The following is a 13,650-nucleotide window of genomic DNA, read 5'->3' as shown; positions in this document are numbered from 1 at the left end:
GCCTGAGGAGGGGGCAGCACTAGGGGTGGATGAGCCGGGTGGGACCCCTCCTCTATGGGCCGAACCCTGGGATAAATGCCAGGGCTGGGGTAATACCCTCGAGCGCACCACTGCTTTTCCAAATCCTCTTCAACTCCATCCGCATTCTTCTGCAGTGAACAGTGCTTTCGTCCTGCTTCCAGTCAATAATAAAGACGTAACTCTGTCACTTAGCAATTGGTGTTTTTATTGGTTTAATTTTCAGCGTGGTTTCGAAAAAAATCCTCATGAATGCATTTTTCACATTGGTTTTCAGGTTGGGAGACGACATGCATTCAAAAATTTAAAATCACTTGCCTTTAAGGTGCACATCAGTTCCGCATATGAGCTAAAATTGCTTTTGACAGTGAGTCGAAGAGTGGGGTGTACAGGAAAATGTCTTCACTAAATGCATGAAAGGTTTGCATCTCAGGGCTATTTTGGGCGAATGCACAAACTGTGCAAGTGAACTGAAGAAGTGTTGTTGATAACGAGGGCAGGAGGACATTTGTCTGACCTTCTTGCACAGTAGCGTGTTGGAAGTGTAATTTCCACTTTTTGCCGCAAGATGGAGCTTTCTGCACATCACGCACATCCCAGATTCACAGTGCTTCGTACTTCACAGAACATTAAAGTTTGAATAGTTTACAAATTAGAAAAATTGACGAAAAAACTTTAAAACACACAGAATTATCGCGTATTTACATTCTATGAAGATATTCAGTATATTTCCAGTCACCCTTCTTCTTTGGTTGCTTGTAATTTATTGATCAGAGTGTCTCAGCCGGCAGATTCATAATTGTTTACTCATCATATATAATACCGCCGAGCGGGTTGTTCCAGACACTCACCACCCTCGTTGTAAAGAAGCATTCATCTCGTCTGTATCAAAACACATCAGTTTTCTGATAGCTGTTAGTTTGTAATCTGCTATGTATGTCGTGTCGCCGCCAACCAAATCGGATTTCACACGAGGGATGGCCACCTTGACAAACGCACGACAGGCTCTGTGGATGGTAATTGTTGTTGTGAGTCTTAATTGAATAATGTCCCCTTCATTGTTCCTGTGGATTATTATGATCGCATTTACCTTCTTTCAATCGCGTTTTTAAAGCAGGCTCCAGCTCAGGTTCGTGGTGTCGTATTCCGCGCCACCGCTAGGCGGAGCTGTGGTGAAGCTCCTATCGTACCTCTCCAGGTGGCTCAAACTCAAATCCGTCTTCTACAATCCCGGGAGCTCGACTGTCCCACCTAATCTCTGTGCGCCCAAAGCAGATAAGACGTCTCACACACAAGCACTTCGGTATTTGCTGTTACTCGTGAGGAAACTCACGTTTCCCACCGGAAGCACGGAATCGCTTGAGCCAGCGTATACAATGAAATAAGAGGCTCATCTATCCCTAAATTAAAACGCACAAAAGAGAGTAGAATCGTATATTAACACAATAATACCGAAGTGTTTGTGTGTGAAACGTCTTGTTATTAAACGAAAGGGTACAAAAATAAGGTATAAAGAGTTATTTTTACTCTTTCGTTTAATAATACGACTTTCCTTAATCGTATTTTTGTTCACTGTTATTAAAAGCAGAGTGATAACTTTTTCCAGTTTTTGCGCGTTAATCGAAACACGGCAACAGCGATAGGAAACGGCTCCAGCCCCTGGTCTGTAGCTGATAGGCGCGGCAGCAGAGCGCACCGCCGAGTCAACACGGGGTCGCCTTGCGCCGAGCAGGAATTACTGCCCGGCCCCTTTAAGGATTGAGGATCTGGGAGTGACGCGGATACGAGGGCTGGAACATCCCACCTCGCTTTGCGACTGCGAGACGAGGCGCAAGAGCGAAGGGAAAAAATGTTTGATGTCGCTTAATCAGGGAAGAGTTTATCCATCGATCTCTCGGTTTTGTAGCGCTCATATATCGTCTCTTCGGGATATACTGTGCGGCGGGTCGTGACACTTCTGGACTCCTGCAAACTCCCAGGCGTTGTCGCGATGGACTGGGGCACGGACCTTTGGGTAAGTTTAATCCTCTTGCTATTTTTTACTTTTGTACTGGAGTTGAAATGAGATGCATATTTTTTTTCTTTTCTTTGAAGTTTAACCGCCCCCCCCACCCCAGCACAACACAACACAACACACGCGCAGCTCTTTTGACTAGAAAGGCGGATTTCGTTTTGATTTTTCATGCTCTGCTGGCTAAATTGGCGAGCCTTGTCCAAAAGACTTTTATAAAGTCGTTCAACTGAAAAAAAAACAACAACCTCCAAATCTTTTGTTGTTCTTGTTGGCCCGGATACACCCCATCAAGTTGATGGGAGTTACCTCAATCAATTAAGGTTACCTTAACCTTAAACAGTGTCCGCTTTTGTGTTTGTTAGGGAAGTTTTTTTTGGGTCAGTGGGGTACTTAATTGTAGGCTAGGTTGCTGCTCGTCTCTTCTGTCTTTGGCGCAAAATAGGTCAACATGTTAAAAAGTTAACGTTGGCTCTTAACGTGGTCAGTAAAACGTGCTCTTTATTATAAAGGGTCGGCGTGGGTGCTGCCGTTGCCTGCCCTGCAAACACAAAACAGCTGACCGTGATTTTTTTTTTAATCGTTCAATAAAGCCGATCCTATTTTAGATGGGATCGAATCTGTACGATCATACGCACGCAGAAACTGTAACTGTAGAAGAGAAAAAAAACACACAACCTTTCAGGCCACATATTGAACAGAACACGTATTGCGGCTACCCGGGGCTCGCCTTGTAATTTGCTAGATATTTTTAAATGCGCGGCGAGTCCAAGTCCGCCGCATCCTGCGCGCTGCGTGGATGTGGGCTTGTCGTGATGTAGTAGCCTGCAGGGCAGACGCGTCCCCCGTGACGAGCTGCAGCCCCGATCAGTGGTTACAAACGCGACACAGCGCAGGGTCTTCTTAGACCGTCACCCTCTAATTAAGTCGCACTACCGCTGGGCCGAATAAGTCTCCTCTTGCAAGGCGGCGTGAGTGTCCCGACAGCAGCATGTTTTGTCACTAAGGTCTGTGACATGGTACATTATGTAAAAGTTGTGGGAGTTTTACTTCCGAGCAGTCGTCAGACGTCTTGCTGGGTGAAGTTTTTCGGACGTGTCACGTTTTTTTTTTTACCCCTGCGGGCGGTCTGGGTTTGGCCTGTTAATTGGCCCTCGTTGGGCTCCGTGTTGCGAGGTTAATAAAATTGTCTTTTTCGGCCCGTTTCCGACATCGGATCCCTGTTATTGTTATTATTACTACTACTCCTGCTGTGCCGGAGAGGAAACGGCGACTCCCAGTCATTTCCCTTGTTCGTGCCTTGCGCCGTACGTGATGCCCAACTGCGCGCCCGGCTTCACCCTGGATGTCGCGGTTTCTCGTTTTGTCTCCACGGACTGTTACCTCTCCTCCGAACCACTGGGCTTATTCTCTCGCCTGGCTTCAAGGGTCAGGTCCTAAAAGGCGGCAGTGGCGATTGGGGTCTGAAGTGTCTGGAGAGAGACTGGACCACAGTTCCCACACCAGTGCCCTCAGTATCCTGGCTGGAGACGCTGTGCTGTAGGACGTGAAACCAAAGTCCCGCCAACTTGGTCATTAAAGATCCCAGGGCGCTCTTTGCAAATAAGTAGAGTAAAAGTTAAAAAAAACTGGCTCAAGGACCCCCCCCCCCCATGCCCTGGATAAATTCCAGCACTCTGGGCTTGAATAGTTTGGCCTCTCAAAAGTTCCTGCTTAATGCAGCTGGTGGAACAGTTCCTCACTCGCCTCCCCTGTCAGTCCAGTGAGAGGTAAAGTGCATCACTCCTTCCTCGGGACGCTCTTTGGGTTGGAATGCTCTCTATAATCGCAGGTCATTTTCATCGAAGGGAGCATCAACAGTGCCAATCGGCTGTGAAGGGCTGGTGAAGTTCACACTGGGGCAGCTTGTCGAATATAGAGCAACCTCAACCCGCCAGCACCACTCCCCCCCCCCCCACACACAAACAGGTCAGGGGTCAAAGGAGGTCAAAGGTCGCTATCCCTTCAGTGCAGAGCTGGAGCTGCTGACTGTCCAGCCTGAGGAGATGAGATTTAAGACTTAAGAGAGATGCTCTGAGCTGACTCCGGGGTGCAGGCAGGAGTCTGGAGTCTGGCTCGGCTTCGCCTTGCATCAGGGTGGCCCACCCCTCCATGTCAAAGAACTGTTCGATATTGAATCAGGCGCTGAACTGACTGGAGCAGATTGTTTTCCCCCCTGTGTTTATGAGCACCAGTGTGGTTCCACTGCTCTTACCCCCTATAATAATAATTTCTTACACTTAGTGCTTTTCTGGACACTCCACTCAAAGTGTTTTCCTGGTAATTGGGAATCCCCTCCACCACAATGTGCAGCCCCACCTGTCTGACACAATGGCAGCCATAGTGCACCACTTGGGGAGGAGAACAGAGTAACGAAGGGGAATATTAAGAGGGCGTGATTGGTAAAGGCCAGGGGGGAAATTTGGCCAGGACACCAGGGTCACAACCCCCTACTCTTTACAAGAAACACCCTTGCATTATTAATGACCGCAGAGACTCAGGACTGCGCTTTTTAGTCTCATCTGAAGGACGGCGCCTTTTTACAGTATGGTGTCCTCACCACTATCCTGGGGCATTAGGACCCACACAGACTGCAGGGTGAACGCCCCCTGCTGGCCCCACTAACACCTCTTCCAACACCATCCTCAGTTTTTCCCAGGAGGTCTCCCATCCAGGTACTGGCCTGGCCCACACCTGCTGAGCTGCAGTGGGCTGCCAGCTGTGAGCTGCAGGGTGAAGGAGCCGCTGGCCTGTAACGGACGGTGTAGAAGGCTGCCTGCTGGGGATCACTCTTGCTCTCCAGTCCGCTGCTCCGTCTGCCCGGCTCTGCTGAAGGGGCTCTTTCAGGGCGGCGCGTGTCGCACAGGGAAGTGCGGGCCAGGAAGGTGAAAGAGTCGCTCGGGCTCGTTTGTGCATTGGGAGTTCTCCAGCAGGTGTGTGTGTGTGTGTGTGTGCCAGCAGAGACGCCGTCGCCAGGGAATTTAGCTATCCCCATCTTGATTAGCCCCTGCCGCCGTTCTTGATAAGTGGCGAGCAGGACCTGGTGCTGCACCTCTTCCGGACAGCGCGTGCCAGCTGCCCCCGGCCCCTCTCGCTGGGATCCCCGGTGATGGGGGATTGCTGCTGAGCGCGGAGGGGGGGAACCCCCCCCCCTGATTGCCACCGAGCTGCCTGTGGAGGACGCAGACTCCTCCGCAGTGCCAGCTCGCAGGGCTGCCGGCCGCGCCGCCGCCAGTCCGACAGGCTGCTCGGGTTTGCCTGCTGGCGGCTTCAGCTGTGCTGCCAAAACCGGTTTGTGCAGTCTGGGCTGGGAGAGGGAGAAGGTGAAATCGGGTGGAGGTCGGGAATTGTGGATCATGGCATGACACAAGAGAGGTGACAAGCAAGCGGAGGCCGTTGGGCCTGTCCAGCCCGTTTGTTGATTAGGTAGTTATGGTATCATCCAGCTGTTTCTTGAGAGGAGTATGGGCCTCAGTAACATTCCTGGGAAAGCTTGTTCCACAGTCCCACCACCCTTTGTGTGAAGAAGTGCCTGTGGTCCTGACCCGAGGATCTAATCCAGCTGTTTCTTGAAAGAAGCCAGGGGGAGGTCTTCAGTAGCATGGATGGGCTTCTTGTTCCAGACACCCACCACCCTTTGTGTAACGTAGCTCCTCCTGTTGTTGGTTTTGAATGCATTTTCACGTTTTCACCTTACGTTTTCCCCTTACGGCCTCTTTCGTGTTTCGTTTGGTTCGTGTTTCACTGCTGGTTCTGAAGAAACTGGATACTGAATGCTTGTATGCCATCCCCTTGTGGCCTTCTCTGCTCAAGACTAAAGAGGTTAGGTTCCTTCAGCCTGTCAGTGCAGCGTTACTAGACAGGGCGGGGGAGAGAGGGGATGGAAAATATCCCCGTACAGCGTAAGGGGGTGAGAGTTTTGGGTCCTTGTTTTGATTCGTATTGATTTTCAGATTTTACAAGTCGTGTCATTTGGAATAATCGTCTTCAGTTCAAAGGCTTTTTGTGGACACCAGGTGACTTTGCTGGGTCGCTGCGTATTTATAAGCCTGCGCCTCTGTAAGCCAGAGATCTGTGAATTCAAAGAGGCTGACAGATCACAAAGGCTGCATGCCTGCCTGTTTATGGGGTGAAAATACTTAACTGCATTCTTGGTGCTGTTTGATGTAGATTTTAATGTTGCCTCCAAGCGGTAAACCTGCATTTCCATAATGAACCCCCACCCCGAAACAGTTCTCCTGTTTGGTGAAAATCAGTCTTGCCTGGTGCTTGGACGGCTCGTGGGTTCGGTTTCCCAGCATGCCCCAGCTCCAGGAGAGGAAACAGTGGCCGAGTGCTGATCCTTAGCAGTGGAGCGATTGTAGCAGGTAGAGGGTGTGCCGAGGTAATCCCCCCCTTCTGCACAGATCCCTTTGAGAAGCGGGTAATCCACTCCAGCGGTTTTGTGGCTCCGATGTTTATTGGCTTCAACTTCAATAGCCAGTTCTAAAATCCTATAGGGTAAGACGTGTCCCAAAAATTCAGTCAAAAGATCCCCTTTGACCTGGCTCTGCATGCTTATTGTCACCAGTCTGAAACGGACACGGTTTTAAAGTGCTTTGTGTTAATCCAACCCCCCTGCATTACTGCACAAGTGAATGTGATGTGTGCTGAGCTCTGTGTGCTTTCTTCTCCTATACTTTTGGGCGTATGAAATAGAAACAATACGTCTCCGAAACATACGTTCTCTTCCTAATGCAGCTTGAAATGTTTCATAAACACGAGCTGTAGGTCACTAGTGGGAACTGCATGGAAGTACATTTAAAACTGAGTAGAGGAGGCAAATTCTTTACCCAGAGGGTGGTGGGAGTGTGGAACAAGCTGATGTTGAAGCCCATACCCTGGATTCTGTCAAGAATTGGCTGGCTGAGATCTTGGGGTCGGTTGACTACTAAATACTCAACTAACTAGATAGGCTGTACGTGTAAACTCTGTATTCTTAAAATGAGATACAGTGGAGTTCCCCAGACTTTCGGCCAGCAGGACCTGTGTGTATTTTTCACTCGAGCAGTACCTTGGCTACAGAGATAGTTTTCCTCCTCGGTAAGCACTGTTGGACTGTTTTTCCTGCCCCGAGAGGGGAGGGCCCAGCGTTGGCTGAATGAAAGCTTTGCCGAGCTGCTCAGTCGTGAAGAAGCGTGGCCGGTTTCTGGCTTGCGGTCTGTCGTTGTGTTGTTTTTGGCCACTTCTAGGAAATGGAGTTGTTACAAAGGGCAGCAGAACTGTCTGCTTTCAGGATAAGAGCCGCCAGCTCAGCGCGAAGTTCCAAGGAAGTGAAGTGTTTTGCGCAATGTTGCGTTTGGTCTGTGCCGAGGCAATTCTTTTTGGTGACGTCCTGAAGGTGTGTGTGTGTGTCGCGTTGAGGTCTGAGCTGCTCTCGGTGGCTAAAAACTTTGTGAAAATCGTCTGAGCAGAATGCACAGAGGCGGTTCTGGTCCGTCGGGTTTCTATTTGATCCCTCCTCTCCGGCCTCGCCTGTGCCTGCCTCCTGGAGCCCTGCGCACATGCTGGGTTCTGCTCTCTCTGTGCCTGGGCTCACTCCTGGAGCTCTGTCCCTCACAGCCAGAGTCCAGCAGTTTGTGTGTCCTGAAATATCCCTCAGAGTGTCTGGTGCAGCTGGCCCTTTAATTCTGGGCTTTCCTTGCACAAGCTACCGCGTCCTGTAGGGCCTTTCTTTCCCCCTATTCCTTGGCCGTAGACGGGGTAATTAGGGCCTGTGTTAGAGAAGGCATGAAGGCTGAGAGGCGGCCTACAGCACAGCTCAGGACTGGCTCCTCCTGCTATTATCAGCAGCCCGCTCTGAAACTGCGGGTCTGCACCAGGATGGACTAACTATAGTTGCTCCAGTGCTATATTTATCTCCCACTGTCCGCAGAACAAGAGCCAGCAGCCTTCGAGTTGATGCAAAAAGTGCTGAATCTGCAAACAGAGACCAGAATAGCCTCTGAAAGGCTAAAAGGACCCATTTTGTTTGTCCTTGTCCTTTAAAAAAGGATTAAAAAGAAGTTGTTTATCTTTCTAATGTAGGAACGCACCTGTGTTGGTTCTTCAGGATGGGTATATCTGTTCTTTGTGGGGGGCTGAGTGTAGTGTTTACTCTTAGCTGTTTTTTTCTCAGACGTGCAAGAAGACCTGTGCACGCCTGGTTTTCTTTTTGAACTCCAAGCTCCTTTCCTGTATTTCCCGTAAATACAAGGGTTTGGCATGCAGGTCACGTGGGAGCCGCTTGGCCAAAGCCCCAAGCTTGTTGTGTAGTGTAGAGCCAGACGCAGACGCTCGCGCAGAAAGCAGGTGATCGCACACTGCAAAGGAGGTCGCGTGTTTGAATGTCAGGCCCGATTGTGCCATGTAGTTAAGAGCTCGAGATCTGTACTCCACAAACAGAATAAAAGGTGGCGTTTGCTGGTAACAGTTTGCAGTGAAACGCACCGGCCGTGAGGCCAGGCTGTAACGCGGATCACAGTGTCTGAGCCAACATCCAGCGTCTCCTGCAGTATAACGAGACAGCCTTGAGAAACGATAGCTGTGCAGGGAACCCTGACCGGAGCAGTGACAGAGAGAGAGAGCCTGTTCTGTCTTCTCTCCTTTTCCTTTCTCCGAGTGCCCGTGAGGTGGTGTGTGGGCCGAATCCACCGATGGGCTGAACGATGGCCTAACTTGCTGCGGTTCTAAGATGATGAGTCATCACGCCACCCTTCCTTTCAAACATGTTCCCTGGGCAGAATGAGGTTTGTGTAAATGGCCTCAACTGCCTCTAGATGCCTGTTTCTCCACTATGAGCAAGACCTATGTTAGTTGAGACCCATTTTCTCTAAAGCACAAGTGAGTTGTGTCCTGATACGTTACTTCATCGTAGAAAGGCACTCTTAAGCAGGAAACCTCTCCACTCCTATAGAGCTGTGCGATCCCACTGCTCTGCACCGCGGAAGAAAGGAGTGCAGTAGGTTTAATTCGATTCCCATGTCCTCGCTCAGATGTGTGTTTGATATGGTCCTGCAGACCCGCTCTGGTTCGGTCTGGCCCTGCGCTGGAGTCCTGTTGCTCCTGGCTTCTGGGCGTTTACTGTCAACAGTGGGCAAGGAAAGATCGCTCTCTGGGCATTGTCGCCTGTCCGGCCTGTTTTGAACTTAAACCTGCTGCTTTGCTGCAACCGTATTGGATATTTGTAGTCTGAAAGGCATCATATACTGTAATTTCTTCCTTTCTCTTCTGCCGTTCCCAGGGAGTAGTGCACCGGGCGGGAGAGCGATGTGTGCTTGTGTTGTGATGAGAGGGCGGTCTGGCTGACCCTTGTGCCCTCACTCCTGCCACCTGCCACCGACTGTTCTGGGCATCTTGCACCACTGAGCAGAGATGAAGTTTCCCGAAGAGTTCCTCCCCCCGCCCCTCTGTTGCACACGGGGGTTTGGAGCTGCTCGGGATTGTGCACCCAGTGTAAAGTGTTTTGATTTGAAGTCTCCAGAGTCTGGCCAGTGGAGTGTAATTAGCACAGTCTGTTGTGACAAAGTGTGCAGGGAAGCCGGCTCTCGCTCTCCGTGCAAGACCTGATTAATTGACAGTGTGGTATTGGCCGTTTCGGTTGTGAAGGCTGTGCAGTCTCTTTGGAGTCTTGGCTCAGGAAACATTTATTTTTCTCTTTTGCCAGAGGACTTAAGGCAGATGTGTTATTTTGGTCAGACCAGCTCTGTGCTTGATGACCCCTCTTGGTTAAGGCAGCAGGATTTGAAGGTAGGAAGGAAAAGACACTGAAAACTCCCTGAGCTTTGTCTGTGCTTTGGTTGAAGAGACCTTGCTGCCCAGGGTGGGGCAGTGTTTGAGGAAGACTCTTGTGTCGCTGCACAACATCTGAAGGGTAAATAACATCTGGACACAACGAAACACAGAACAGGAAGGATTCAGCATCCAGAGTCTTTGTCAAGGACGCAGTTTTTCCTCTTTTATACAAAGTACCTAAATTCTCTGGTGCTTTTCCAGTTGGGCACGGGCTCTCTGTGATGTTGATGAGCCTAACTCGCTAACAGAAGTCACGCTGAGTCCTGTGCTCTTCAGCAGGACTGAGGTCCTGACAGGGTCGGTGCCCATCAGAGTAGCTATCCTTCCCGGGACTAGGTCTGTAAGCACCCGAGCAAAGAATTAAACATGTTTTTCAGTCCAGAACCAGTACTGTGGCTTGCTCTGTGCGCATTGTGGAGGATGCAAGAAGATACAGTGCAGTTCAGCGAAGGTTTGAAATGAGTTTCAATATGTTACAAAAAAGGTCACTTTCTGGGAAACGCCAAAGACAGTGTGCTCAAGGTGTGTCTCCTGCGGTGCCCTGAATCTGTGCAGTTTTATAGTTTCATTACAGCTCCAGTCACTCTCTGTTATCGCCACGAATGGGTGTCTAGATAAGACTATTCCTGACATGTCGCATACTCTGGCCAGGTCAGGAATCAACCCAGGTCGGGTCAGCTTCTACAGCATCATATTCCAGGGCTCTGTGCATGTCCTTCTTCAGAATCTGGGTCAGCTTGTCCCGTTCACTTTGTCTCCCATGGGCAGACATGAAGCATCTTCCTTGTAACTCCTGGAGTAGCTCAAGTCTTTACATTTCCCTGTAAGCTTTGCTTTTTTTTTTCTAAAGGCCTGAATTTTGGCAGCAAAATGCCATGTTAGTATGTACGGTCTGTACAGACCCACACGTATCCCAGTGGGCTGGAGGAGGGGGTGGTGCTGTGATGACAAGCTTGCATGGGGTTAAACTTCCCTCTGCCCCGCAGATGAGGTCAGGGAAGCTGCAGTAAAATGCTCTGCAGCGAACTGGCCTTTTCCTTCGCTCTGTGGGTTCTCCCATGTCGCAGGGGTCACAAAAAATGGGAGAAGATTGCAAGGATAATGATTTGTTTCATATTACTTATTGATAAAAGCTAGAGGCTGTGGACAGTAATAGCTGCTCTGTGGTTAAGGTTGTACTTCGGTTCTACATTGGCAATTTCATTGGGAAACTGTGGGTCAAGCGTTAGGTGTTTCATTGGGTCTGGGTTTATACTCCTGCTTGGAGGTTTTTTTCAGTTTGGGTGACATGTCTGTGATCGGTCAAGCATTTCTACACTCACTTCTGTGTCTAGGGGCGTTTCTAAAGGCCAGCATGCTGCGATGTCTGGGCCAGCTCCTGTTCCGCCTGCAGCTTTCATTCCAGCTTGGCAGTCCAACAGCTCCAGCTGATCTCACTGCTGGGGTGAACCTAGTCCCATCAGTACCTCGTAACTGTGCTCCCCTCTGTTTCGACAGGGTCCTAATAATAAGTTCGGTGTCCCGTAGCAGCCAAGGACATGGTCTCCTTAGAGAGGAGGGCAGGAGGTCACTCCCCTGCCTGCGTCCCGCTCGCTCGGGCCACAGGCTGAGCTCTGAGATTCAGCTGGCGTGGGTTAGAGCCTTTTGGGTCCCTAACCGGCTCTGATCAGGACCGCCTCCAGCCTCGTTTCAGAATTCCAACTGGAAGTTAAAAAAAAACAATTTTCAGGTAGGAACCCGGGCCAGTCTGTGTGGACCTTTTCAGAATAAGGCATCAGTGGCTGGGACTCGGCTCGGGTGACCTCGTCTCCCAGGCAGTAAACACAGGCAGGAAATGGAGATGAACAGCAGATGTTTCTCTCCGTCCACCCCCCCTCCGTTTTTCCTTTTCCTTCTGTGTGCCCTTGGAGCTTAGCCTCCTCTTTCTCATAGGAAACCAGACGTTTTACATCGTCTTCTGTCAAAGCCTACAAGCTTCCCCTCCCTTCTGTTTCCACTGCTACTGTGTTCTTTTACGATTCACTTTTTTCTTTTATGGCCACAGCTCTCCCATAACCCGGAGAGCCCGTGAACGCAGTGGGAAGTCTTTTCCCTGTAACTCTTCCACCTTCCTGCTGTGCCTGTTATGTAAATGCCAGCCTTGTGCAGGAGTGTCTGCGTCAGGCCTTGCACTGTGCCCACGGCCAGCGGCTAAGTGCAGGAGTGTTTGTTGTGCGCTATTGCTGGTCGTCTTTAGCTTCAGATGGCGGGACTTTAAGATGGGAAGGAATAGATACTCACATCTCCCTGAGCATTGTGTCCACTGGTTGATAACCAGAGTAGGTTGGTATTTTTGGGCAAGATTCTTATCTGTCCTGTAAATGAAATCAGCTGCCACGATGGAATACAAAACAGGAAAGACTCAGATTTGATCAATAGAAATATTCTATAGATGCACAGCTTGATGTAATATAATATAGTTTGGGGTTTGTAGCTGTGGAGGCCTCTCTCCTTCACTCTCTGTGCTTTGGCCTTACAGAGCAAGAGGAGGCTGGCTCCCAGCTGGTGGCTTCTCGAATTTTCATACCTTTGAGCTTGTTAAACTAATCAGCCCTCCAAAACAACAAACAGGCTCCTGCATTCACTTTGAAAAGAGAGGCGCTCCAGCACTCCTCTGCTTCTGACCTCATTGCATTCAGCTAATTTCAGCTTTTCCCCTCCTTTTTCTTCCAGGAGAATGTACCAAATTAGTTCTGCCCTGATTTTATAAACTCTGAAATCGACTTGTTTCTTTTCCCTTTCCTCTGCGGGCTCGTCTGCCACAGTTTCGTGGCTTGAAGAGATCCCATCTGGGGTAGCGCACTTCGGTTTATCACAAGTGCTTATTTTCTGGAAGATTTCCGAAGCTATTGGCCGAACCTGAAATTCCGAAACGTCTGCTTTTTTTATCAAAGTGACAATTCTTTGAAAAAGTGCAGTTTCTTGGCTTGGCAACATTCCACCATCTTTTCAGCAGACAGCATACCCATGTGGGCGGGACTGAAGTCCCAGGTCTTCAATCCAGGCTTGATATCTGAAATCTGATCACATTTAAAGCACTATCCCTGTGCACCCAGCATTAATACAGCAGGCAAGCACTGCAAACCTGGCAGCGAGAGGGGAAATGCTTCTTATGCAATGGCATTGTGGACTTGGGCCTCAGCAATTCTGGAAACCATCACGAAGTTGGCAAAAAAAAAAGAATTAAGCTCCTGATTTGGTTTCACAAAAGTCAAGGTGGGGGTGATCTCCCTCAAGGGGGTTTGTGACCAGGCCCTGATACAGGAAGTGGAAGTGCCTCATGTCCCCTTTCTCTCCCCAAAGCTCGGTGCCTGGACGTCAGCCGTCTCTGGATGAGTCACCCATCCGTTGCGATTTCGCCTCGCTCTTTTTGTTTTTTCTCCTTTTTGTGCTGGCGTGAGCATTTTCCCTGCCGCTTGCGAGCACAGGGAAATCTGGCAAAAGTCACCGCTGTCATCAAAGCGAGGCTGAGCCGCGGCGAAGGGCATCATGGTTTTTTTTTTTACTTTCCTGCCCTGGCGCACATGAGCCTTGAGCCCGATCTCACCCGGCTTGACTTTGTGGTTTTGGCCCCAAAGAGCACAGCTGGCTAAAAATGGCAGGACTGCGGCCTTGTAACTGGGCGGCATCCTAGCGTCCTGCAAAGCAGATATATCAGTCACCCCCCCCACCCCCCGATGTGGTGGAAGAGTGCTGATCAAACAACCACCACCACCCCCCCCAAAAAAAAA

At 49.9% G+C, this 13,650-nt stretch overlaps 1 protein-coding gene across 2 annotated transcripts in view; it reads left to right on the top strand.

Annotated features, from left to right (window-relative positions):
• Positions 1-1,695: 1,695 nt before the first annotated feature.
• The window catches only part of trip10a (thyroid hormone receptor interactor 10a), a 46,275-nt gene continuing 34,320 nt past the window's right edge, over positions 1,696-13,650 (top strand). Inside the window, exon 1 of one of the 2 annotated variants that reach the window (XM_015349066.2) lies at positions 1,696-2,032. In XM_015349066.2, the coding sequence (XP_015204552.1) occupies positions 2,009-2,032 (24 nt within the window). In that variant the 5' untranslated portion in view covers positions 1,696-2,008. The remainder of the gene's footprint in view (positions 2,033-13,650) is intronic. The other variant, XM_015349067.2, reaches the window with a different exon arrangement.

Source organism: Lepisosteus oculatus, chromosome 11 (assembly GCF_040954835.1).
Source record: "Lepisosteus oculatus isolate fLepOcu1 chromosome 11, fLepOcu1.hap2, whole genome shotgun sequence".
In the NCBI taxonomy this organism is placed as follows: Eukaryota; Metazoa; Chordata; class Actinopteri; order Semionotiformes; family Lepisosteidae; genus Lepisosteus; species Lepisosteus oculatus.
The sequence above is the reverse complement of the archived record's forward strand: the minus strand, read 5'-3'. Positions and strand labels throughout refer to the sequence as shown.